At 58.5% G+C, this 22,949-nt stretch overlaps 7 protein-coding genes across 7 annotated transcripts; 3 read left to right on the forward strand and 4 right to left on the reverse strand.

The window, feature by feature from the left end:
- Positions 1-648: 648 nt before the first annotated feature.
- On the forward strand, positions 649-1,941 carry DICSQDRAFT_167828 (uncharacterized protein; the record flags this gene model as incomplete). The annotated part of the gene is made up of 9 exons (XM_007363433.1): positions 649-806; positions 861-932; positions 1,014-1,233; positions 1,285-1,347; positions 1,405-1,481; positions 1,544-1,574; positions 1,633-1,704; positions 1,770-1,832; positions 1,891-1,941. 9 exons carry the CDS (start codon positions 649-651, stop codon positions 1,939-1,941), a joined length of 807 nt encoding a protein of 268 aa, XP_007363495.1.
- Positions 1,942-5,073: 3,132 nt separating this feature from the next.
- Positions 5,074-7,466, reverse strand: DICSQDRAFT_179030 (MFS general substrate transporter; the record flags this gene model as incomplete). Its single annotated transcript, XM_007363434.1, has 8 exons — positions 5,074-5,158; positions 5,215-5,290; positions 5,351-5,386; positions 5,449-5,590; positions 5,653-6,300; positions 6,357-6,638; positions 6,699-6,824; positions 6,877-7,466. The coding sequence occupies 8 exons, from the start codon at positions 7,464-7,466 to the stop codon at positions 5,109-5,111; spliced, it is 1,950 nt and encodes a 649-aa protein (XP_007363496.1). The 3' UTR covers positions 5,074-5,108.
- A 734-nt stretch (positions 7,467-8,200) lies between these two features.
- DICSQDRAFT_101802 (uncharacterized protein) lies at positions 8,201-12,274 on the forward strand. The gene is made up of 5 exons (XM_007363435.1): positions 8,201-9,239; positions 9,309-9,776; positions 9,836-10,496; positions 10,564-10,919; positions 10,984-12,274. Exons 1-5 carry the CDS (start codon positions 8,284-8,286, stop codon positions 11,864-11,866), a joined length of 3,324 nt encoding a protein of 1,107 aa, XP_007363497.1. The 5' UTR covers positions 8,201-8,283; the 3' UTR covers positions 11,867-12,274.
- Positions 12,194-13,917, reverse strand: DICSQDRAFT_145261 (NAD(P)-binding protein; the record flags this gene model as incomplete). Its single annotated transcript, XM_007363436.1, has 7 exons — positions 12,194-12,392; positions 12,463-12,591; positions 12,653-12,941; positions 13,003-13,108; positions 13,174-13,321; positions 13,392-13,432; positions 13,606-13,917. The coding sequence occupies 7 exons, from the start codon at positions 13,915-13,917 to the stop codon at positions 12,194-12,196; spliced, it is 1,224 nt and encodes a 407-aa protein (XP_007363498.1).
- A 391-nt stretch (positions 13,918-14,308) lies between these two features.
- Positions 14,309-16,938, reverse strand: DICSQDRAFT_134383 (uncharacterized protein). Its single transcript, XM_007363437.1, has 6 exons — positions 16,840-16,938; positions 16,660-16,778; positions 16,537-16,578; positions 16,334-16,432; positions 16,142-16,220; positions 14,309-16,013 (listed from the first exon to the last, which is right to left on the reverse strand). Exons 1-6 carry the CDS (start codon positions 16,913-16,915, stop codon positions 15,583-15,585), a joined length of 846 nt encoding a protein of 281 aa, XP_007363499.1. The 5' UTR covers positions 16,916-16,938; the 3' UTR covers positions 14,309-15,582.
- Positions 16,939-17,297: 359 nt separating this feature from the next.
- Positions 17,298-18,858, forward strand: DICSQDRAFT_25439 (uncharacterized protein; the record flags this gene model as incomplete). The annotated part of the gene is made up of 4 exons (XM_007363438.1): positions 17,298-18,221; positions 18,340-18,439; positions 18,553-18,680; positions 18,796-18,858. Coding segments are annotated over 4 exons (1,215 nt in total), but the record flags the coding sequence as incomplete, so codon positions are not given.
- A 596-nt stretch (positions 18,859-19,454) lies between these two features.
- On the reverse strand, positions 19,455-22,319 carry DICSQDRAFT_55319 (uncharacterized protein; the record flags this gene model as incomplete). Its single annotated transcript, XM_007363439.1, has 11 exons — positions 19,455-19,662; positions 19,724-19,814; positions 19,877-19,928; positions 19,988-20,156; positions 20,212-20,719; positions 20,778-20,955; positions 21,009-21,093; positions 21,145-21,372; positions 21,427-21,617; positions 21,667-22,002; positions 22,053-22,319. The coding sequence occupies 11 exons, from the start codon at positions 22,317-22,319 to the stop codon at positions 19,455-19,457; spliced, it is 2,313 nt and encodes a 770-aa protein (XP_007363501.1).
- Between the last annotated feature and the right edge of the window lie 630 nt (positions 22,320-22,949).

Genomic DNA, 22,949 nt, shown 5'->3' on the forward strand with positions numbered 1-22,949 from the left:
TGCAGCTGTTTGCATTAGCCGGACGTCCCGAAAGCTCATAGCGGGACTTCCATGTCTTCAGTCACCGACATGCCCGTACGACTCCGCTCGGCCGCTCAGATGATCGCATGGCGCTCCGGGCATTGTCGTTGTAGATGGCATAGTTCCCTCGTTACCAGCCTGCATCCGTCAAGTGACATAATAGTCATGTAGGGCACGCCACAAGGATTTGCACTCTAACACCAGTGGGCGTCTCTGTCTCCTTAATCGGTTTACTCAGCTAGGCGCGGGAGGCACATTCGGTCTTAGGCCTGGCGAAAGTACTTTCTCAATGTTGCGTATGCGTTAGGCACGAAGGAATGGACCCGGCGGCCTTGGATCATGTGAGCTTTCTACTGACGGTGCCCTCTTCGATGATTCTTACTGACCTATTGGCGCATTTAAGGAAGTGTCATAACTCCGAAGAGTATGGCCTTCATCGTAAGGTGTTGCCAGTGAATGGGCGTCTTCTGTATATGGTCCAAAACATGCGGGTCAGTCATTTGAGAACGTTTGTAGCACAACGGAAAGTTGTCCGGCGTGGCATTGGAAGTCATCCAGGCGTCGCGCTCGCTTTGGCCTGGCAGCGTAGGCTTCCCCGCATACCCGCGACTGTGAAGATGCATGGCAATGGGCATGCACATTCGTACACACGACAATCTAACTGAATATAATAGTAATTATGGAGTGCTTTACGGGCTGTCCAAGCTCTATTACGTAGCGGCCAAGTTCCTAGAACTGATCAGCCATTCCATCGTTTCTCTTGCTGGGCGAACATCCCCGAGGAGGTGCGCCGCCAATTACCTCACTGCTTCTCAACCGCTGACACTGTTGACGCACAGGTGGATCGAAACGCTGGACGGCAGCGAGGAATTCATCATGGACGACTATGGCGAGCGCCCACTTTCGTCCATGTTCGTATAAGAATCGACATGCCTTGGCCCTTTGCTCTTCAGCTCCTCACATCTCTCGACGCACACAGCAGCTTCGCACAGCCTCTCTGTTCCTCTCGACAGCACTCAGCTTTATCTCGCAATGAAGTTCTTCAGCACCCTCGTCAACGTCCTCCCCGTCGTCCTCTTGGGCGCGGCTGGTGCCATGGCACAAAGCTCTGACGCCGTCATCTCCGCGATCCAGTCGTTCACCAGCGTGTCCTCAAACCTGGCGGATACCGTCAACGACCTGAGCATCGTGAACTTCGCCACCGACGGCCCTGTCAGTATTACGCATTCTGGGGCTCCACCACTTTCTAACAATTGGTTCCAGGAAATTCCAGCCGGCCTCGAAAACATCACCACCGCTGTCAACAGCTTCAACGCAGAGTTCTCGGTCGGTAGTCTTATGCACCTTGACGCATTTACATCGGGCTCAATCATGACCTCGCAGCCCTCCACTCCCCCTTACCCGGACGACGTAGCCATCGAGGTCGTCGACGTCTTGACGACGTTCGTCGAGGTCCACCAGTAGGAGACACGGTTATATCCCAGCAGTTCTCGTTCTGACACAGACACTGCTTGATGTTTAGGCAGCTTCTCGAGCTCATCATCGGCAAGCATGTACGTATAGAATCACTGGAAGTATCTCCTACCACTGACCGTGACAATGATCCCATAGTCTCTCGCTGCTCAATTCGCGTTGACAGCTCCCATTGCGGAGGCTTTGAGGGCCCTCGAGTCTGTCGTAGACGTGCGTAGAGCTATTCATTCATCCAGTCAGTGGAGTCAAGCTGACAAGCTCTGCGTTCCCTTCAGACCTTCGCTTTCGCTTTGATCGACCTCATCCCCACTGAGCAGGGTCCCGCCCTGGCTCAGGTGGTCAGTGTTCTTTGTTCTACGTGATACCTGCTGCGACGTCTACTAACTACTCTTATAGAACGCCCTGAATGTCACCTTCACGCAGACCGTCACCACCTACGACTCCTAAGGTGATTTCGGAGTCAACTGCACCGCCCGCGGTCTGTGGTGTCCCGTGACAGCGATCCGAACGGCTGAGCACCACATGGTTCGTTGGATTTAGACATTTCTGATTTCTCCTTTGGTTGTGGGACATACATGCTCCCGACTTTGTATCGTTTCTGGTCTGGGTGAAGTCGATGTCGCCCAGCTCCTTGTTTGTGTTGGACCTGTTGCCGTGTAGAATGTTAATGCCAGTATTTGACTGCAAAGTGGCTCTGAGTGTCTCTGCAGACGTAGAGATCCCTCGGTTCCCTACGGGCCCAGAGAGCAACAGCCGTACGCGACAGTGGTACTCCCGAGTTGTATGGATGATCTCAACAATCGTTGGCAACATCTTCAACCGCGCCTTTCGGACATGCTCTTTGCTTTCTCGGACACTGCATACTTGCGTTAGTGCGTCGCGAGCCCGTGCGCGTGATGGCGCGCAAGACGGGCGGGCGTCTGCAGTGCTGCCTACGAGTCAACGCGTCCCCTTCGTGTCTGTCTTGCTCGACCTTGCTCTCTCCGCAAATATTGGCCGACTGGTCTCTCTCAGCACCTTTCCCCTGAGCTCAGCACTGCTCCTGTCACCTTACCCTTTCTGCCATGGTCCATCCCACCTTCAGTTACACGGTCGTCCTACCGTAACGCTCTACCTCAATGTCTATTTCTGGTGGCAAGAACCACAGGGGTACAGTGGAATCTATGCACTCGAACTCGAACCGGGAATGGTCGCAGGAAGGCACAAGGTACGTCGTCTGCTCAACACTGTGCATTGTCGCATGTGCATTTGTATGTCCAATACATCATACCTTTATCGCGCGGCTGCTCCCCTCCTCCGTTTCACCTGCTCCAGTCTGTGTCAGGTCTTTATAAAGCACAATGGCCCGATGCTACGGTTCGACCTCATGATGGATTGTCTATACCGCCGTTCTCCTATTGTCAGGCCTGACACCATTCAATCAGCACGCTACCAAGTATATGCACCCCCTCTGCTCTACCTCATCGCTAGTACAACGTTCCTCCACACTCAACAACCTGCCGCCTGGACAGAAGCCCGACGCATGGAGCTTCCCCTCCCAGCTCGTATGTGTTTGCTCAACACGGACGATGTTCGGGTGAGCGAGCAGGGTTTACCGTCGCCTCCAACTGCTCATGGCGACCGATCACAACGCGGGCACCATGGCAAGTCCCGATGCCCTCTGCATCACGGCTGTGCCCGAGTTCCTCGCGGCGTCCACACCTGGAGCACTCACGTATCTCTGAAGCGAAGGAGACCGCTGGCAGGACGCGTATTCAGTTGCGAATGTCTCCAGTCACCTTCACACCGTTCGTAGGCTCCGTGCTGCCCGCCAGCATGCTGAGCGTACCCTTCCATCTGCCGCCTAGACCGCCATGTACACTGAATCGCTTCACGGCGTATATAGCCATCAGGTAGCAGCTGCAGTCTAAGTGGAATACTCACGCAAATGCCGCTCATGCGGTCGACCTCGTCGTTCACTAGCGCACCCCATATCTCCTGGCGTCCCTCCCCACCGGCGCACACGAGGAGAGGCGACGCCAAGACGATCCGGAGCCGAACAGGGCTGACGATTCTAGGAGCGGTGTAGAACACATAGACGTCAGCAGTCGTGGTGAAGTGGACGACTCAGCGAAATGCGGACGCAGCCACTGACCAGAGTCGATCATTTTGACCCAAGATAAGAAGCCACGGCGCACACAAGGATGGGTGATCTGTAGCCTGACTCGGCTGGCCACCGAGTCCCTTAAAGCCGAGCCGAGTATGGACGTGCCGATGTTCGCCACTGATCATCGCCAGCCTCTGTCCTCTGAGTCTATAAGAGCCCTCCTCCTCGCCCCACCTTTCTCTCCTCAGAATTCCCATCTTCACTTCCCTCTCTCTATGCTCTAGGTGCACCGGCGACTCGCATCAGTTCACTGTGATGTTGGGTCGCTGGCCGTACGCTTGCTGCGAGAGATGTGAAGTCGGGTCTGTTCTCGCCGCTTCTTCCGTCGTGGGCATACCTCACGACGCTGTACGTCGCATCCCGCTTTCACTATGTCCCCCATACTGAACTTCAGCTTCCAGTCAACGTCAGGGGTGTGCAGCAGTCCTTGGTACGTCCTTCCTTATGTCGTGCACAGTCAGCCACTAATGATTGTGGCACGCAGACTGCTGCTCCAGTCCTCCCGGACAATAATGCTCCTGGCTGGGATATGTTCCTCATATTGGCTGATTCACGACCACTTACGCTCTCCCTATCCCCTCCCCTATCCGGACCGTACTCATGTAGTGACCGTCACAGCACGCTATGCGCACCGAAGTGTCAGCCGCCCGTCGATGGTCAGCCCACCTAGTGGCAGTCGACGTTCGCGCCGCGTTCCACTCGGGCTCGTCCTCATCCCTGCCGTCAACGGCTGGAGAATACAGGCGAGCCAACGCCTTTTCGATCAAGTCGTCTGTCAGGGACGGGCGACTCGGACTGTGCGGAGTGGACGCGTCGCATTGCAAGGCTGAGCCTCTGACTGGTGAGTACTTGAGTGCTCACCTGACGTCGCAGTATGCGGGCGGGAAGCTGACGGATTGTCATCGTAAAGTGTACGCCGGGCTCTGGGAATGTGGCTGTACAACCTTCGAAGTGAGTCTTCAACTAAGCCTTTGCTGACTGACGTCCGTGTATTATTTGCAGGTGAGGTCATGGTTTGTCTTCCTTCATGACATATCAGGTGGGTGCGTGGGGAGATGTTTCAGTACCGAAGTAGACAGATACAGAGTTCGTTAATGTCTCCTTGTAGTCGAATAGGTGTTTTGGACAATTCTATCGCCTTGCCTTGAACCGCGACCATGAGACGAGCACTCCGTATTGTATCGATACATACAATTCGGCGATAAGCGAAACCGCCTTGGACTCTCTTAAAATGCTCTTCTCAATAAAGACAACTTACTACTTATTAGCTGTGCGGGTTTTCAATATTGCCGGGAATACTCGGCGCATGGACAGTCGTATTGGGTCGGCTTCTCCGACGACTAATTGAAAATACCGTACAACAAGCATCATGAACGACGCGCGAATATCGGGCGCATGACGGAGCGTCCGTAATAATACCGTAGCAAACAAAATCCAACTGACCCGTGTCTCAATGCGATGCGATCGTCTATGCGCCGCCCGGGCCCATTTCTCCTTCCATGCGAGGCTCGTTCGTCGCTGGAACAGACCGCTATCAGTGCTGACGCAGGCTGGGTTCGAATGGGACCGCTCACCATATTTGCTATATTTCCTGATCCTGGCCCCGTACCGATAGAAGATGAACGGGAGCGGACATAGGACGACGCCAATCTAATCGAGATGTGATCAGAGAGCTGTTTCAAGGAACACTAGTACATTGATTCTACTCACGCAGCCGAGGAGGACGCAGCCCCATGCGACGGGGAACTACACACAAGATCACGGCTGGTCAGCCGCGACAAGCGCTTACTTGTACACCGTTTGCTTACAGCCTTTGGTCCGTTCTTCTCAAGGTTCTGGAACATCTGCACGGCGAAGAGCGGGAAGGCGGCCGCCATGATGCTCCTCGCCAGGTCGTTCCCCGCAAGCACTGACGCCGCATAGTCGGGGTACGCGTCCCCCTCGTAGTTCCTGCAAACAGAGCGGGAGAGCATGAGCCGGGGAGCGTTCAGCCTGGCACACGCCACACTCACAGGATGGACTGGAAGAGCAGGAACGTCCCGATGGAGAAGAAGCTGGAGAAGATGATGGGCACGATCCAGGGCACCGCGTGCGTGCTCGTCCACCCGAACCCGAAGAGGCAGACCGGGATCGCCCAGCAGCCGTACATGGCGGGGATGAGCCGGTCCTCGGGGTCGATCATGCCGCCCTTGCGCACGAAGAGCGGCTCGAGGCTGTAGCGCGCGTACACGCAGAAGCCGGCGTAGGTGAGCAGCGCGCCGACGAAGAGGCCGAAGAACGCGAGCCCCTCCTGGCCCGAGTTGAACCCGTAGATGTCGTCGAAGACGAGCGGGAACGCGGTGAGGAACGTGTAGAGCAGGCTGTAGACGAAGCCGATGTAGAGGTTCAGGAGGCCGACGATCGGCTCGAAGTTGAGCGCGAACGGGCGGACGAAGGTCATCACCAGGATTTCGCGCCCGCTCATGTTGCGCTGCATGATCTCGCCCGTGGTGTAGAGGTTCGGGTTGCCGGTGCGCTTGCGCAGGCGCCTCGCGCGGCGGAGGAGGATGTTGGACGAGGACGTCTCGGGCATGAGGAAGGTGAGGAAGACGAGGGACGCCGAGGAGAGGAATAAGAGTGGCCAAATCGTCCAGCGCCATCCGAGGGCGTCGTACGCGAAACTGGATTGTAGAGGGTGCTTAGCGAATATCCGGCGTGGATTGTGACAATCACTTACCCTCCAATGAGCGGACCGAGAGTGGGCCCGCAGACTGCAGCAATACCCCAGATGCCGATGCCGTACGCACGCTTTTTGGGCTCAAACATGTCTCCGATGGACGCACCTCCTGTAGCCAATCCAGGGGAGCCGAAGAATCCAGAGAGGAACCGGAGGACGAAGTAAGTGGCGGGGTTCTTTGCGGTAGCGACGGCGGGTTGCAGGCCCACGAAGATCAGAAGCGTGATAATATATGGGAAATTGCGACCGATGGCCGGTATCTCAGAGAGGGGCGCGAGGAACCTGCAACGGACGGCAAAGTCAACAGATGAGGGCTTCACACACTGATTGTGTAACACTCACATGGGTCCTACACCGTATCCTACGACGAAGACAGTAAGGGCCAGCGTGGCGACAACAGTGGACACATGGAAATATTCTGCCAAAGCGGGTATGCTGGGTGTGACGATAGAGCTACCCATGTAGATACTATGTACAATGTCAACAACCTTTCATATGAAGGGGGAGAGGGCAGAGGTACCTGAACGTCAAAAAGCACAAGTCAAATGTGACAAAACACTTCTTGAATGTAGACCAGTTTCGAGGGTTGTCAGGGTCATCAGGGCCATACCAATCGACGAGATTTGGGTCGTCCGCACGATTTGGGGCGCCGTCGCTGGATCGTACCTCCTCCTCATACATTTGATCAACCTCCGTGAGGCCGGCACGTACTTTCCCGCCCTTTGTCAGCTCTTTCCCGCCACGCACGTTGTCGTCTTGAATAGCAGTCGCGCTACTGGAGGGGCTGATGCCATGAGAATGGCGGTCATCTTGAAGAGCCTGGAGGGACCGGCTATCTTCTCTGCCTGGATAGAACTGGCCGTCGAATTCTTCTCGAGGAGTATAATATCGGTCGTTGGCGCTTTGTCCACTCAGCGCGCTGATTGCTGATGCTTGATGCCGAACAGGGGGAGGTGACCGCGGGGCGGGCGGCGGCTTCTCGCTGGCGGTGCGGGAGAAGTAGCGGGATGGGACGGACCAGGTGGGGTCTTCTTCCGGATAGTACAGCGTCTTCTTACGACTGGCGTAGTAGATGAGCTGGCCAGCCACAGATTCGCGAAAGAGGTCCATGGCAGGTAGAGGTGAGGGCCCCGCAATCAAGATGGGAAGTGTATATATCCATACCGACCATTTGGGACGGCGGCTGACAGCATGAGCGAAGTGAGACCGCGGCCGGTGGGGACACGGGAGAGAGTGCGCCACCAGCTTGCTAACTAACCGCCGTGCTTTGCAAGACGATGATACCTACGACACACATGTCAACGTCACTTCGATGCGCAGGGAATCGAGCACTCAGCACGCCAATGAGGTTGCACAAACCATAAATACGGTTGGATCCAGCCTCCTCGTCTATGTCATCCCCATCGGACGCTCAGACGGATGCATGACACTCCACGCTTGATAATTGCCGTCGGTGAATAAGTTATGCAAAACAGCGCATTCAGGAGTACAGAGCAGAGGCTCACACGCGGACCTTGCCGGCATGAATGGATGTGGTTGTCTGCAGGCTGCACCGCGAAAACATCGGCGCCGGTCCGAGCGGACATTGCCGGCGCTTCCCTTTCCCACCTCATCTGCGTCGTCTGCGACATGTCGATATCTTCGCAAACGCCCTCTCGCCTACACCTCTCAGAACCTGAGTTAAGCGAGCTTCACGCCGGCACCGAGTCGAGCATCCTTGACTCCTCTCTTCGTTACACACTATCCTCCGGCCTGCAGTGCTGCAAGGCGCGGTAAAAACTGCCTCCGACGTTGACCAGCGCTGACTCATCCCCGGCCTGCTCTCTCTACTTGAGATCTGCGCCCTCGTGTGCTCCAGCAACGACCTGCCCCCACCTCTGCTTGCTACTGCCATCTGACCCCGCTTGCTACTTCCACTACCCGTTGCATGCCGGATACTGCTGCTGCCCCATCCACAACCGCCCCTGCTACAGGTAGCGCCGACCCCGGCGCCCGGCGCCACAGACCTAGGCGGCTTCCCCAGGACGGAAAGCGGGCTGAAGACCTTGGACCTCGTCCTGCGACCGGAGACGGCCCCGAAGGTCCCATCAGCAGCAATAGCAGAGGAGAAGGCGCTAGCAGGCCGCGTAGGCCTCGCGCCCCCAAAATTCAAGACGCGCATCCAGGTGAGCAGTCACGACCTCGTCGGGATGGCCCATCAGGCGGAAAGCATCAAGAAAAGAAGGCACAAGGAGATGCGGATGTAGGCAATGACACACCGAAAGGCGAAGGCTCTAACCGCCAACCGAGGCCCAAGGGTCGTGGTGGGAGACCGGGAGAGGGACATCCGGGCGCGGCGCCCTTAAGCGGAACGAGCACTCCCAAACGCACCAAGGAGAAGGATACGTTACTTGAAGGGACTCCAGCTTCCAGGAATTTGCGCCAGCGTCGACGCAAGTTTGGCGGTGAGCTCACCGATGGACGCAACGAGTCGGTCACGCAAGATGCCCCTCCTACTGAGAAGTACCGCAGTACCGCACCCAAGCTCAAGGCCGACGACCTCACCTCGCGACTCACTGAGGAGCTCAGCACCCCGCCCTACCCCGACTGTCTCATTTGCTTCGCACCGATCACCCCCATGCAGCCCACTTGGTCGTGTTCTCCCTCCCATCCTACTTTGGCCGCAACGGACGACGAGGGTGCCTCGCCTGGTAAACCTCAGCCGGCGGACACATCGGCACAGTGCTGCTGGATGACGTTCCACCTCAAGTGCATCAAGCCCTGGGCCGTTAAGAGCGTCAAGGATGTCGAAGAGGCGTGGCGAGCGCGAGGCGAGGAACGGCAGGGAGACTGGCGGTGCCCTGGCTGCCAGTCGAAACGGAGCGCCATCCCGAGCAGCTATTGGTGAGCCGCAAGCTGCCACATCGTGTCACTATATGCGCCTCGTCCACTGACCTCCTTCTGCGATCATAGGTGCTTTTGCGGCTCTACTCCCGATCCGAAGCCTCCGCGTCTCGCGACCCCTCACTCGTGCGCGAACCCGTGCACCCGTACACGCGTATGCGGCCACCCCTGCTCGCTCAACTGCCACCCTGGTCCCTGCCCTCCTTGTCAGGTCACGACGTCGCACGCGTGCTACTGCGGCAAGGAGACGATCTCGTTCAGGTGCTCGAATCTCAGCCACGGGAGAGCGACCACAGAGCTATCATGTCACCAGTTCTGTGAGCGGAAGCTCAGCTGCGGGAACCACGTCTGTCAAGAGATTTGCCACCCAGGCAAGTGCAGCCCGTGCCTCGTTCGAGAGACGGCGCGATGCTACTGCGGGAAGGTCGAGAAAGATTTGGGTTGTGGAGAGGGCGAGGACAAGGAGTGTGCGGTTGTCCTAGATGGGCAAGAGGAAAAGTGGGTCGGGCGCTTTGCCTGTGAAGAGACATGCGACAGGTAAGTCTACTTTGGCGTCTTGTCCCCAGGAAAGAATGTATTTGACCCATACGACGCAGACCTTTCGACTGTGGCATCCACCACTGCAAGAAGTCATGCCATGTGCCTTCCCCGACCCCAGCACCTTGTCCCCGCTCGCCCAAGATCGTCACGCATTGTCCCTGCGGCAAGCACGCTCTGGCTCCCGAGTCCGCCCCCTTCTTCCCTCCAGGCGCTCTGCTCACACGCACGGCATGTACCGATCCCGTCCCCACCTGCGCGTCGACTTGCATGAAGCCCCTCGAAGGGTGCGAGCACGTCTGTTCCGCGAAATGCCACACCGGCCACTGCCCTCCATGCTCCATTCGGATCGTCCGCCCCTGTCGATGCGGCTCGACGACGCGCGAGGTGCTCTGCTCCGAAGACCAAGCCATGGCCCGTGCGCGCGCCCGCGGCGAGAGCGGGCCCGATTCGGAGATCCTCTGCGAGCGCCCCTGCCACATCCTGCGGGAGTGCGGCCGCCATCAGTGCAACCGAATTTGCTGTCCGCTAGCCGCGGTGCTAGCGAGTCTGGCGAAGGGCAAGGGCAAGAAGAAACCCGCGGACGCGCTGGTTGACCCCGAGGGCTGGCACCAGTGCGACCTGGTGTGCGGGAAGCCGCTGAGCTGCGGGAACCATCATTGCGCGGAACGCGACCACAAGGGGGCGTGCCCGCCCTGTCTGCGCAGTTCGTTCGACGAGGTACGTCGCTGTGTTCGGTCTTGTTCTTGTGCGTTTCCTCTTGACACCTACTTACTTCCTCGATCAGATGGTTTGCTACTGCGGTCGCACTGTTCTCGAGCCCCCGATCCCCTGCGGCACGAGGATGGCATGTATGTATCCCTGTCCTCGCCCTCCGCCGTTGTGCGGACATCCGAAGATGCCGCACCTCTGCCACGAAGATCCGACACCGTGTCCGCCCTGCGTGCATCTCACCACTAAGCAGTGTGCCTGCGGGAAGAAAATGGTCGACCACGTCAAATGCTCGCAGGCGCAGGAGAAGGTGTCTTGCGGCGCCACGTGCGGGAAGCTGCTCCCTTGCGGTTTCCACCACTGCGAGCGTTCTTGCCATGCGGACGCGTGCGGCGACTGCCATGCTACTTGCGGCAAGCCTCGAAAACTCTGGTGAGTCATCCACGTCTGGTGGCATCTACCTGTAACGCGTCACTGATACCGACTTGGTCTGCAGCTTACCCGCCCTCCACGCGTGCCAGCTTTCTTGCCATGCTCCTGCCTCCTGCGACGAGTCTGAGCCGTGCCGCGCAATCGTCACCATCACCTGTCCTTGCGGCCGCATCCGCCAACCCATCCCCTGCGGCCGCTCCCTATCAAACCCCGGCGGCCGCGAGAGTACCCAGCAGCTCAAGTGCTCGAACGAATGCGCCATCGCGAAGCGCAATGCGCTTCTGGCAGAAGCGCTCGGTATCAACCCGGACCGCGACAGCCGTGCCAACCAAGTCACGTACTCGGACGAGCTCGCGAGCTTCGCGCGCGCAAACGTCAAGTTCTGCGCGCTCGTCGAGAAGAGCTTCGCGGACTTCCTCGCGACGGACAAGAAGAGCCAGGTGCTGCCGCACATGCCCGAGCAGAAGCGCAAGTTCGTGCACGACCTCGCGGCCGTGTACCGCATGGACACCCAGATGGTCGACCAGGAGCCGCACCGGAGCGTGCAGCTCATCCGGCGCGTCGACTCGCGTGTACCCGCTCCGCTTTTGTCGGCGTCGGTCGGCGGCGCGTCTGGCCTGGGCAAGCTCGCGGACCTCCGCTCGGCTGGTGGCCTGCAGTCGCTGTCCCGCCCCAGTTTCTCTAGAGCGTCTCTGGCTCCCGTCTCGCAGCCCGCGCCAGGGACCTCGTCTGGCAGAGGATGGACGTCCGTCGTTGCCCGTCCTCCTCAGTCCGCCAGTCCTGCGCCAAGCTCATGGGGCACTCCGCCACGCACGAAGACTCCAGTGAGGCCCGCTCCGTCCCCTGGACCTATCCGTACCGCCCCAATCACTGCACCCGCGCTTGCACCCGTCGCAACACCTCTTAGCCCGCAGGACGTGCCCGACGACTGGGAAGACGTGGCATAGCCCACCAAGGATATACCATATGCATACAATTAAGGTATCAGATTGTAAACAAGCATTCATGAATGGATAATGTATCGCATGGAGAGGGATCATCAGCACGTAGCAATGCAATCAGCGTACTACTAGCATGCATAAGTTATCTCATTAGACTAGAACCCGCAGATGTCACGTAGGCATGTCGTGAATAAGAGAAACATGGATTGTCCATACCTTCCGCTATCTCCGATGAACAGGACTATGCCGTCATAGTTTGTGCTGAGAATTTGATCTTTGGACATGAGATATATTACATTGTTGAGTTCTTCGTGCGCAAACCAGGCCAGCAACCTACGCGTCCGAGATCTTGATAAGCAACTTGCCAGTCGTCTTGCCCCCAGTGAGGTCTTTCTGCGACTGCTGCACGCCTTCGGCGGTGAAGGGGTAGTCACCGTGGATGTTGATCTTGACAGTGCCGTTCTCGATCAGCTTGAAGAGCTCGGTGACGTACGTGCGGCCTTCCTCGGGGGTGTAGATGTAGTTATCCAGGCTGTCAGATACAACAATGAGCGCTCAGCGTTCAGTGGAAGCAGGGCCGACGATGGTCGTGTGGAACGTACGTTGGGCGGAGCAGTTTCACGTTCTTCTCGACGAGTCTGAGCGGCGGGAAGGGCGGCACCGCCCCAGAGGCGTTTCCGACGGAGACGAGCGTGCCCTTCCTCCGGATGACCTTCAGGTCCGCCTCGAAGCTGCGCGACGCAGAGCACGCGTCAGCGGACAAGTGTCGACGAGAATGACGAGGGCACGTACGTGTCTTTCCCGACACCATCGAAGATGGCGTGCACGCCCTCGCCGTTCGTCAGCTCGAGCACGCGCTGGACGAGGTCCTCCTTGGTGTAGAGGATGACGTGGTCCGCGCCGTGGGCCTTCGCGAGCGCCGCCTTCTCGGGGGTGCTCGTCGTGCCGATGACGGTCGCGCCGCGCGCCTTGATCAGCTGGGCGAAGATGAGGCCGAGGCCGCCGGCGACGGTGTGCACGAGGACGACGTCGCCCTTCTGGACGTTGTACGCCTCCGTCACGAACGTGAGCGCGGTCGCGCCTGGGCGCAGACCATGGTCAGATGCGGGGAAAGAGCGTATCGAGGAGAGCGGGACACCTACCCTGGAGGAGCGAGGCCGCGGCGACGCGTGTCGAGAGGTGTTCTGGGAGCGCGTACACCTTGTTCCAGGGGACGCTGACGTACTCTGAGAACGCGCCGAGCGTGTTCTGAAGATGGCGCGATGAGCCTCAGTACACGATCGCGTCGAGGAAAGGCGAGAAGGGGAACCTACGGCAGCGACCCTGGCGCCGACCTTCAAGCCACGCAGCTTGTACTCCTCGTTGCTGAGTACGCTTTCATCTGTGGGGAGGGCGATGACCTCGCCGGCGGCCTCCCGTCCCAATGCTTGGGGGAACTGGGAGATCGGGTAGAGGCCCTTCCTGCAAAAACGCAACGTATCATAGTCAGACTGCCCGTATCCGATGTGTGATGCGAAGATGGTGCTCTTACCGGAAGTAGGTGTCTATGAAGTTGACACCTCCGTACTGGACCTATTCGTACAACGCACGCGGGGAGTACGGTCAGCTTGATCCATCAATCCATGTACAGGTAGGTCGGGGACGTAAGCCGGCTCGAAGATGCGCAGATCGACAGAATCAAAGACGTAAGGAAATATAGATCTCGCCTGCCTGGCGGACGTCAGTCGAGCAGCAGGAGGACCCACCTTGATGAGGACGTTCCCGGGGGCGTTCTGCGGAAAAGGCAGCTCGAGCTTCTCGATGACGTCGAAGTCGCCCGTCTTGTTGATACCGATCGCAGAGATCTTGGAGGGCAGCGACATCCTGGCAGTCGGGGTTGTAGCGAAGCGTCTGGCGTAGATACTACTCTGTGCACCAGCAGGGACGGCACTAGTAACGGGGAGCCGTAACGGAACGCGAGACCTTAAGAGGAGGCCGCTGGGTCGGTCCCGAGCCTTGTTAGTAAGCGGACGGCACAGCGACCGAGCAGGATGGTGTGCTCGGAGCGGGAGCAGCATTCTGTCGAGTTTATCCTGAGAATCGATTGCGACGATATTCGCGGCCGTGCGACGTCTGTGGTTATACTGACATCCCGCTCTGCTGAGTGTTGGTGGGGGGAATTTACTCGGCGAGCGAGCGCGATATGTAAGTCAATCGCCGAAGCTTAGCGTAGTGGATAGATCATACAAGCATGTACAGTTGAGCACGTTCAATGGAGTCTGCATTTCGAAAGTGGCGGGCGCTTCTTCGGACAAGCCACCGCTCGAGCTCAAATTCATCCACGGTCACGGTCGACGTCGAGGTCAATGCTGCGATGTCAAATTAGTTATGTCTCGAGAAAGACGACGGTCGGAACCAATCTTCGTGAGTGTTCACGCATACACGAACGGTAACCACGGATCGTGATAAAGAAAAGGCACCATAGGCACCGTCGTCTACTTTATGTAGTAGGCACTGGCAGCAGATATCGACAGGAACGTTCCACACTACTTGATCAAGACACGCAAGACGCCCACTGCGCACGTTAGACAGATCGAACCGGCGGCCATAAACCGCATTCATCCGTTCTTCCAAACCCGCAACGACTATAGGCCACTCTGCGGAGATAGCGGCAGCCACCAACACTTGCGTGGCAGACAGGATTGATAGTACAATGAGGTTGCGGAGGTACCGGTAGCGGCTAGAGACACACGCGAAGTCGGTAGCGACTGCGACAACAACAGAAGGAAGTGGGCTAGTCTGTGCGATATGCATGAGTGTCCCGGGAGAAAGCAAGCACTCCGTCTTCCTTTCTTCCTTCCAGCCTCCAATGTCATAGCGAGTCGTCATCCGCATCGATGTCATCATCCTCGTGCCTCGGCCCTCGCCTCGGCTGCAGCGTCACCCCCAATTCTGCGAGAGCGAGAGGTTGTTTGCACGACGCACTTCATCTATCCGCAGAACGCCCGCGCAGCCGCTGTCAGCCGCAGATCAATGCCGGATCCCGCGGCGCTCGAACGCGCCGCAGAACAGCGCATGCCGGCATCCGCACCCACAGACAAGATCTCTTGCGCGCGCGCTGTTCGCGTGAAGTACGTCCTAGATCAAACCCGCTTCTCGTAGCGATCCCGCGCCGCGCGGGTGGGTATATGGCTTCCCGGCAGACGCAGCAGCAGCGATGTCCCTGAGGCCAGTGTTTCGTGGGGGTAATCCATCTAGATCCGAGTCTCCGGGTCGGAGGTCGGGGTCGTCGGGATCGAGAAGCGAAGACAAGGCGACCAATGGTGCCGAAGACGGGGGTTCCATAGGGGGACCGCGTTCTTCCCCTCTACCGGACAGGGGTCCCTCAGGCGTTCCCAACACGCGGCAAGGTCCTGGCAGAGGTATGCTGCGACGCGACGCCGGAGAAGGGGGGAGACCGGAAGCCGTTAGTGCCAGCGCAGTCTATGCAGGGGGCTGGTGCGAAGGCAGGCGCTGGCGCATCTCGAGGGGCGGTAGACACGGCGCGCCGTTCGGCTCGCCCGACTCCTCCGAGCCGTATATCGTCGACATCATGAGCGAGCTGAACATCGGCGTGGACGAGTCCCAGCGCGCGCCTCGAGGGACCGTGCTCAGGCCGACGCGGATGACCATCATCGTCGGGGCGATTCCCTGCAAGGCCCACACGCAATCTGCAGGTCAGCGCGACGTTCCAGGGACGCGGACTAACGCACGAGTGGAGATGGCTGCGCGCCGTGCGGCGTGCTATCCCTCGAAAGGCAAAGGCGCGGGGCCGGAGCGAGCAGCGCGGGAGAGAGAGGACATACGTAGATCTGAGTCGCGATGCTCTCCGCGATGATTATCGCGGGGCTCCCAAGGATGAAGAGGATGACAATGGAGGCTTGCGCGAACACCAGCAGGGCACCCGCCTCGATGGAGGCCCCGACGAGCGTCCAGAACAACGTTTCCATCGACTTGACGTTTCGTAGGGGGGCGAGGACGCTCCGGAGGCGGTAGACGAGGAGTGACGTAACGAGGATGAAGACCACGAGAGATGCCACTGCAAAGATCATGTCATAGAGCGGCATCCGCGGAGCGACCCAGGGCGACTTGAACTCTGTCGTCGGAATGCGCAGTGGCCCGAGCACACCACAGACTGCGCCCGCAATTGTTAGAGTTTGCAGGTTGAGGTCACGAACGGTACGTGTTTCAGATGACGCGTGCGAAGAAACCGACTGGTGTCAGCTCGAGTGGGTGATGTGGGGAGCGTGCGGCATGACTGACCAATACTGGCAAAGGCCAGGGCCAGAGGGACTGCAACAACGACGAATCTATGATCCCACACAGCCCAGCAGCGGTGAATCTATCATGTCATATGAGCGAGATTCGTAATATATCAGTGAGGTCATAGAGACAATGAAACATATCTCCATTGTGAGACGTAGAGCTGGAAGGTGGAAACCCGAGGCTACGCACCATGATGAGCTGCGAGAGGAAGCCACATGCCTTGAAGGATATATCGACAGTTCGTAGCAACCCGCTCATTTCGGAACCGCTCGGGATTGGCAGGCCACTCTGCAGCAATGACAGAGATGAGAACGACGCAGAGTGATGGGGAGAAGATCGCGCAGTGCGTGAGCAGCTGGGGTCAATGGGCAACAATGGATATGGCCACTCACCGTGAATGTGGTATGCCTGTCTGTGGTGAGGATGCTGGTGTGCTAATGGGACGACATGAATTACGGGCACATCGCGCTCGGACGCGCCGAACACAGCGCGACAGCATATGAAGCGGGACTTACACTCATACAGGAGATATACACGATGCAAGTCGCGACGACCATGCCCCGGTCGACCGGAAGGGGTCTCTTGAGGGTGACGAGGATGATCAACGCGAACGAGAAGAATATCGTGTAGATGCCTGGGGTATGCAGTATCCGAATCAGTGTATTGTGATGACGGGATCGCTAGGAAAGACATACCGAAAAAGACGATCTCGACCGCGTCACTAACGACGATCGCGTACGCCCCCGGAGAGGACAAGTTTTCCAGCATCATTGTGAGGGCGCTGGCAGCCCGGCGGGGGAGGAAGGGAAGACAACGTGGCGGGAGGGAGAGATGTGGGGGGAATGTTGAGACAAAGAGAGGGGATGTGGATATGTACTCGAGGCCCATCGTCTGGTACTTACTGTCCAGCTACTGCACGCAGCTGTGCGCCTTGTCGCTAACCGCATCCCCTCTCAGCGCCTGCCTCCCCCGCGGTTCGATCAAGCGATCGCAGAAACAGGCACGCGCCACGGCCCTTAGATCATCTTATCTCACGCCTCAATGCCAACCAAATCTTATCAGATAAGTACCCGTGTATTGCTGCTCCCTCCTTCGCACCATGGCCGACTCGGATGCGAGTCGTCGGCTGCAACGACATCCCACCCTCAAGCCCATCGTCGTCCTACCAGACGGCGCAAAGGTCGACATATCAGCCTCTCAGGACCCGTCGCAGCCCACGAAGATCTTCATAGACCGCACCATCGCAGCCGCATACCGCACGCTTCCTCGCTCCGTCGCTCTCGTCATTTCCGCTATAGGCACCCCCTACGAGAATAAAGCCGACCACATCCCCAAGTTCCCCGTCCTCGAGATCCTGCCCCCCTCCCATGTCCAGCAAGGCTCTCCTGCGACGATTACCCCCGCAGACCTCTGGGGCGTCCTGAACGTCCTCCACACCCTCTACCACCTCCAGGAAACCATCCCCGTCGTCCTCTCCCCGGCCCTCCACAACGCCCCCGAGCTCGCCCACTACCTCCTCTTCTCCGGCCTCGCCCGCAAGCGCCACACCCGCCCCGGCGACGCCCCCGCCCGAGCCCAGGCCCAGGCCGAGCCCGAGCTCTTCCTCCTCCGCGAGACCTTCTGGCAGGGCGCCGGCACCTCCCCCATCTTCCACCCCCGCGGCGGCTGGCTCCGCGGGCACGCCGCCCTCCTCGCCGCCGCCCCCTTCCCCTACGCGCCGTCCTTCACCCGCACCGACCTCGTCATCGCCGCGCACCCGCTGCGCCCCCCCAAGCCGCGCCCGGGCGAGGTCGTCTACCGCAAGCACTTCCCGTCCGTCGGCCAGACGCTCGACTTTGCGTACTTTGACCTAGCCGGCGACACCGTGGGTAAGGACGCAAGTGGGGTCTCGCGCCACCTCGCCACGTTCCACCGCTGGCACAACAGCGACCACGTCAACCGCGGCTGGGGCGAACGCGGCCCGCTCGAGAAGCACCGCGCGTACATGCAGGCCTTGCTCGCCGACCCGGGCGTTGTGCCCGTCATGATGAGCTGGGACGGCGAGCTCATGGGCTACGCCGAGTTCCCTTACGTGAAGGTGAGCCGGGCGCGTTTCTCCTGTGCTTCTGCACCGGGTGTGTTGTGTCGTGGGTGCGCGTGTATGTGCTCGCGCTGTCGCAGCAGCTCGGCGTGCTCACGTCGCTCCTCTCCGTTAGGAAAACCATGTGGCGCCGTACGTCCCCGGCGGTGCTTGGGACTACGACCGCGGCCTCCACATTCTCGTCGGCGAAGAAAAGTTCCGCGGGTATCACAGGAGTAAGCCAGCTCTGTCCCTATCGATCGGTATGCCTAATCACAAATGCTGACCGCTGCTCCTTCCACTCTGCCCCCTCCGTCAACCCCGACTGCCCCCGTCGTGCGGCCACCAGCGACCGCCTGGCTGGCAGGCGTCCAACACTACCTCTTCCTCTCCGACCCTCGCACCCTCCGCAACGTCGGCGAGCCCAAGGCGGCCAACGCCGCGGTCATCAAAGTCTCCGAGGCCGTCGGGATGAACGTGCACACCGTGAGCGTCCCCTCCATCCTCCTTCCCCCCCCTCTCTCTGCGCGCGCCGCTCACGCCCTCTTTTTCGTGGTTTTCGTGTCTTCGCGTGTGCTTTTGGTGCGCGCAGCGGCTCGTCGACTTCCCGTACAAGCGCTCCGTCATGACCTGGCTCCCGCGTGAGCGCTTTTTCAAGCTGGACGTGCTCGCGTTCGCGGAGGGCGCCGAGCCGCCGGCGTTCGGGCCTACCGCGAAGCTTTGAAGCGAGGGCGCGGGCGAATGGGGCACGGGAGTCGAGAGGCGGCCGAAGGGGCCGTCATATCGTTGCTATCGTTCTATCTGAGCGTATACGAAGTAGCTGGTACATACCAAACACGCGAGACTGCTGCTCTGACCAAGAAAGGCAAACAAGATCATCGTTACACGATGCTACTGCCCACCGACGGTGGCTGCGGGCTCAGTTCGCCATTTTCATCCATTCTATCCTTCGCCGATCATGAGGGGGCTCATTCCGACCCCATCCCATTCGCCGCGCGTGTCTTACGAGGGATGCTCGGGGTACCCCTCCTACAACGCTAGCCTGCCCATCGACAAGCCTACCTTCAGTCGGGCTCGGTGTGAGTTGGGCGTCGGTCGAGCGCATGATCACCTAGGCAATCCCGCGTCGTTGGGGAACCGTCCTTGTTTCCCGGAACTCTACAATTCGATGCCCAGTACGATTCCGTGTGGAAGGGAATCCATAAACATCAACATTTACACCTGCATTCCGCCGCCTGGCGGCAAGAGCACCTAGATCTCCTGAACGCTCAGCAACCGCTCGAGCTCCTTGACGCGCTTCTCCCACTTCTCGACTTCGGCGAGCTTGTCCTCGAGGGAGACGATCTCGCGATCCAGGTCCATGCGCTCTTCGGCCGTCCCGATCCGCTTGAGCGCCCACCTGCCCGTGCCGTCTCCGGCGACGGTGAGCAGCTGCGTGTGGTAACGCATGAGCGTAGGACTGCACGACGCAAGATGCAGGTGAGCTCCACCGGCGTGAGTGGACGAGCAGAAGAGCTTACCGCAGCGAGATGGTGATGAGGGTGATGCCCAATGACTTCGCGTGTTCGTACATGCGGCCTTCGACGTCGCTGGATACAGCGCTGGTGCACTCTACAAGGCAAGCAAGTATCCATCAGCCTCTCTATGCCGCAGTCGTGCGTCTCCCGACTCACCATCGAGAATAGCGAACTTTGGCCGGTGGTAGAACACCCGGGCCATGCCCATCTACGATTCAAGAACTCAGTTCAAGTGACGCGTCCGCACGACAAGCGGGACAGACTCACTCGCTGCTTTTCGCCGCCGCTCAGCACGTCCCTCCACTCCTTACGGGTCGACCAGCCGCCTTCTCTGGACGGAAGATAGGCCAGGTTGACGGCGGTCAGAATCTCCATCAGCTCCTCGTGCGTTCGTCCAGACGCCACGAAGTCGGGATATGAGTCCGGATAGATAACCCTAGCAGAGTAATTAGCCATAGCGTGGTAGCACGAGATATAACAAAACCACTCACTGATCAAGCAACGACCCTGTTACCATATACGCCCTTTGCGGCACGATGAACACCCCTTTCTTTCCTACCGGCCTCTTCACGTCCCCACCGCCCTGTGCGGCCCACAAGCCCGCGAGCACGCGCGCTACGGCGGTCTTACCCACCCCGTTACTGCCCGTGATCATCAGGTGTTCTCCAGGCTGTAGCTCGAACGACAGGCCCTTCACGAGGACCGTCGTCGCGTGCGCCTTGCTCTCGGTGAGCGAGATGTCTTCCGTCGACTCAGACTCGGAGGCGGCAATCAACTGCGGGGCGGCGGTGGGGATGCCGACGTCGACGTTTCGGAGGACGATATTCGCCTGTGAGGGGTCGTCGGGAAGTGGGGGATGGGGAAGGTTGTGAAGGGTGGAGAGGAGAGTGTACAGGCGAGTGGTAAGACCGGCGAGCTCCAGTAGGTCCTTTTGGACGTACATGAGCCGACCGCCTGCGTCGGCCAGGGAGAGAAGCAAGCGGCGGGAGGAGATGTATGCTATAAGAAGACGCATGTCAATGGATCAGTCGCTTGATCGCAAGAGGCAGTGTCTCACTCTCTGTCCGATTTGCGACTTCGTTATCAGATTTCTCATGCGGGCGAGGACCCTGTGTCTGCACGCCAACGTTCCGGACTCGGGTGACGAAGACGGGGATAGAGATGAGGCAGTAGCCTGCGGCACTCCAGGCGTACTTGATCAGGAAATCCTCTGTCCACTCATATGCTACCCTGATCTATATCGGCGTTCGTCAACCTGTGCCACGAAGCCCCCTAACGCAAATCATACCTTGTATATTGAGTTGACATGCTTGATCAAACGCATATACGCTCTGCCCAGGATACTCCGCTCTCGCAATCCACCGCCGTAGAAACTGAAGGAGTATGTGAGCGCGAGGCGAGTCGGGCGGTAGGCTGGGACTTACGCGATCTCCTCGCTCTCCCGCCCTATTCGGCCCATACCTGCTCTGTACTCGCCCTCAAGTCGTGCCTCGACGGCAGCTAAGCGACCAAAGGCGGGCGTGACAGAGCGCAAGATCTTCGCAGTAACGTAGTAGTTCACGAACAACATCACCGTGCCGCGGAATCCTAATGACCGGGCAAGCTGAGACGTGAAGAGCACGAGGTCCAATGACGGCTTCAGCACATTTCCACTACGCGCTCGCGGTCAGTACAGGATGATGACCATGGGCTTTGACGATACTTACTAAATTCCTGCGAGCGCATTACAAAACGACGCAATGTCGGAAGTTATGTACTGATCGACGTCCGCAAGACCGCCTTCTATCGCAACTCTGTAGTACCGCAAATCGGGTGCGGACGAGAGATAGAGGTCATGGGTGTACCGCGTTAGTCGCGTTCTCATTCGCAATGACAGCTTCGCTTGGAGGTGCCGGATCTTGGGACAGGTTGAGCGCATGCGATGGACTGAATGCAGTAGAGCCTACCATCGAGTTCGTGTATGTACTCGGGATTGCAAGCAGGAACCAGAGTCCGATCCCCTTCGCGAAACCCTTCCCATCGGCACTGACTAGGTCGCGCACGATGCGCCCGTCTAACCGCGCGACGGCGATACTGAGGACGGTACGCAGGACGAGAAAAGAAGAGTGCATGACAAGAAGCAAGGCCTCCTTGGAGTGCCATGAGGGGAACGCTATCTTAAGGATAGCGAACAATTGCCGAAGGAAGGTCTTATCGACATTCGGCTTGTGGGATGCGGGGATGAGAGAAAATCGTTTGCCGTTCTCCGCGATCACGGATGGTGGGGTGGGGGAAATCGTGACCTGCCACAGAGATCGGATGGCGCAGTAATGGGTGAGAGGAGGAGACGGACCTTAGAGATGTATCCCTTGTGAGGAACAAGAATAGTCTTGCTGCCATCAGGCTCGTCGATGTAGACCTGCTGCAGGGCCTGTGCAAGCTCCTCCTGGGATACGTCCTGGCGAGAGGCGGCGGTCTTGAGCTTAGAAACCGCTGCCTTAGGTATGTCTACGAGCCTGCTACGGATGAGTAGGAAGGTGAACAGGGCGACAAGTGAAGACCGTCGCGCGTTTGGGCTAAGGCTGCTGAGTACAGCCGCGTTAGGCAGTTGGATGACCATGGTCGGCAAGAGGTGGTTCTATGTTACGGTTGTGCGGGGTCAATGAATGCTGTTGTGGTCGGACATCTAGCTCGACGTGACCATCGACGAGCAACACAAGAGGTAAAGCAGAGGAACGGGAACAAGAGACGTGAGTTCGAGCTGAGCGTTGTCGTCACTCGATCATTCCACAAGCATGTGTTTTTCCCCGCATCACCCCAGGCGCTTCCTCGGCCCGTTCTACCGCTCGAACCACACCGGCCTCGTGATTGGTTGCAGCATTATATATACTTTCGCAGGAGGTCCGAGACGTGCTCGTACTCTTGTACATCCATTGTAGTCTGGTTTCCGAGGAATCTTGTGCATATCTTCTCTTCGAGACTAAGATATCCTCGGAGGGCATCTCTCCGTCACACTTCCACGAAGACTGAAGTCGTACAACATCATAGCAATGGAAAGAAGCAATACGACTACGACTAACTACAGCTACAGAGGAACCGAACATAATCTGCGAGAGGACAGCATCAGCATTCGCTTATCAATAACATCACTGAACGAGTAAGCTCAGACATGCGTATGATGATTCCGGATAGACAGTTATCCTCACAGATGCTCTCCGTCGAGGGAGTCTGTTCTGTCATCTCAGAATTG

This window comes from Dichomitus squalens, assembly GCF_000275845.1.
Source record: "Dichomitus squalens LYAD-421 SS1 unplaced genomic scaffold DICSQscaffold_6, whole genome shotgun sequence".
NCBI classification, from domain to species: domain Eukaryota; kingdom Fungi; phylum Basidiomycota; class Agaricomycetes; order Polyporales; family Polyporaceae; genus Dichomitus; species Dichomitus squalens.

Excerpts from the sequence above, each read along its gene's own strand:
- DICSQDRAFT_134383 (XM_007363437.1), bottom strand. The coding sequence starts at position 16,915 with ATGATGCTGGAAAACTTGTCCTCTCCGGGGGCGTACGCGATCGTCGTT. Across the intron at positions 16,433-16,536 it reads ACAGGCATACCACATTCACG|AGTGGCCTGCCAATCCCGAG; the intron begins GTGAGTGGCCAT and ends TCATTGCTGCAG. Across the intron at positions 16,014-16,141 it reads CCTGGCCTTTGCCAGTATTG|TCTGTGGTGTGCTCGGGCCA; the intron begins GTCAGTCATGCC and ends TTGCGGGCGCAG.
- DICSQDRAFT_101802 (XM_007363435.1), top strand. The coding sequence starts at position 8,284 with ATGCCGGATACTGCTGCTGCCCCATCCACAACCGCCCCTGCTACAGGT. Across the intron at positions 9,240-9,308 it reads GCCATCCCGAGCAGCTATTG|GTGCTTTTGCGGCTCTACTC; the intron begins GTGAGCCGCAAG and ends CTGCGATCATAG. Across the intron at positions 9,777-9,835 it reads TGTGAAGAGACATGCGACAG|ACCTTTCGACTGTGGCATCC; the intron begins GTAAGTCTACTT and ends CATACGACGCAG.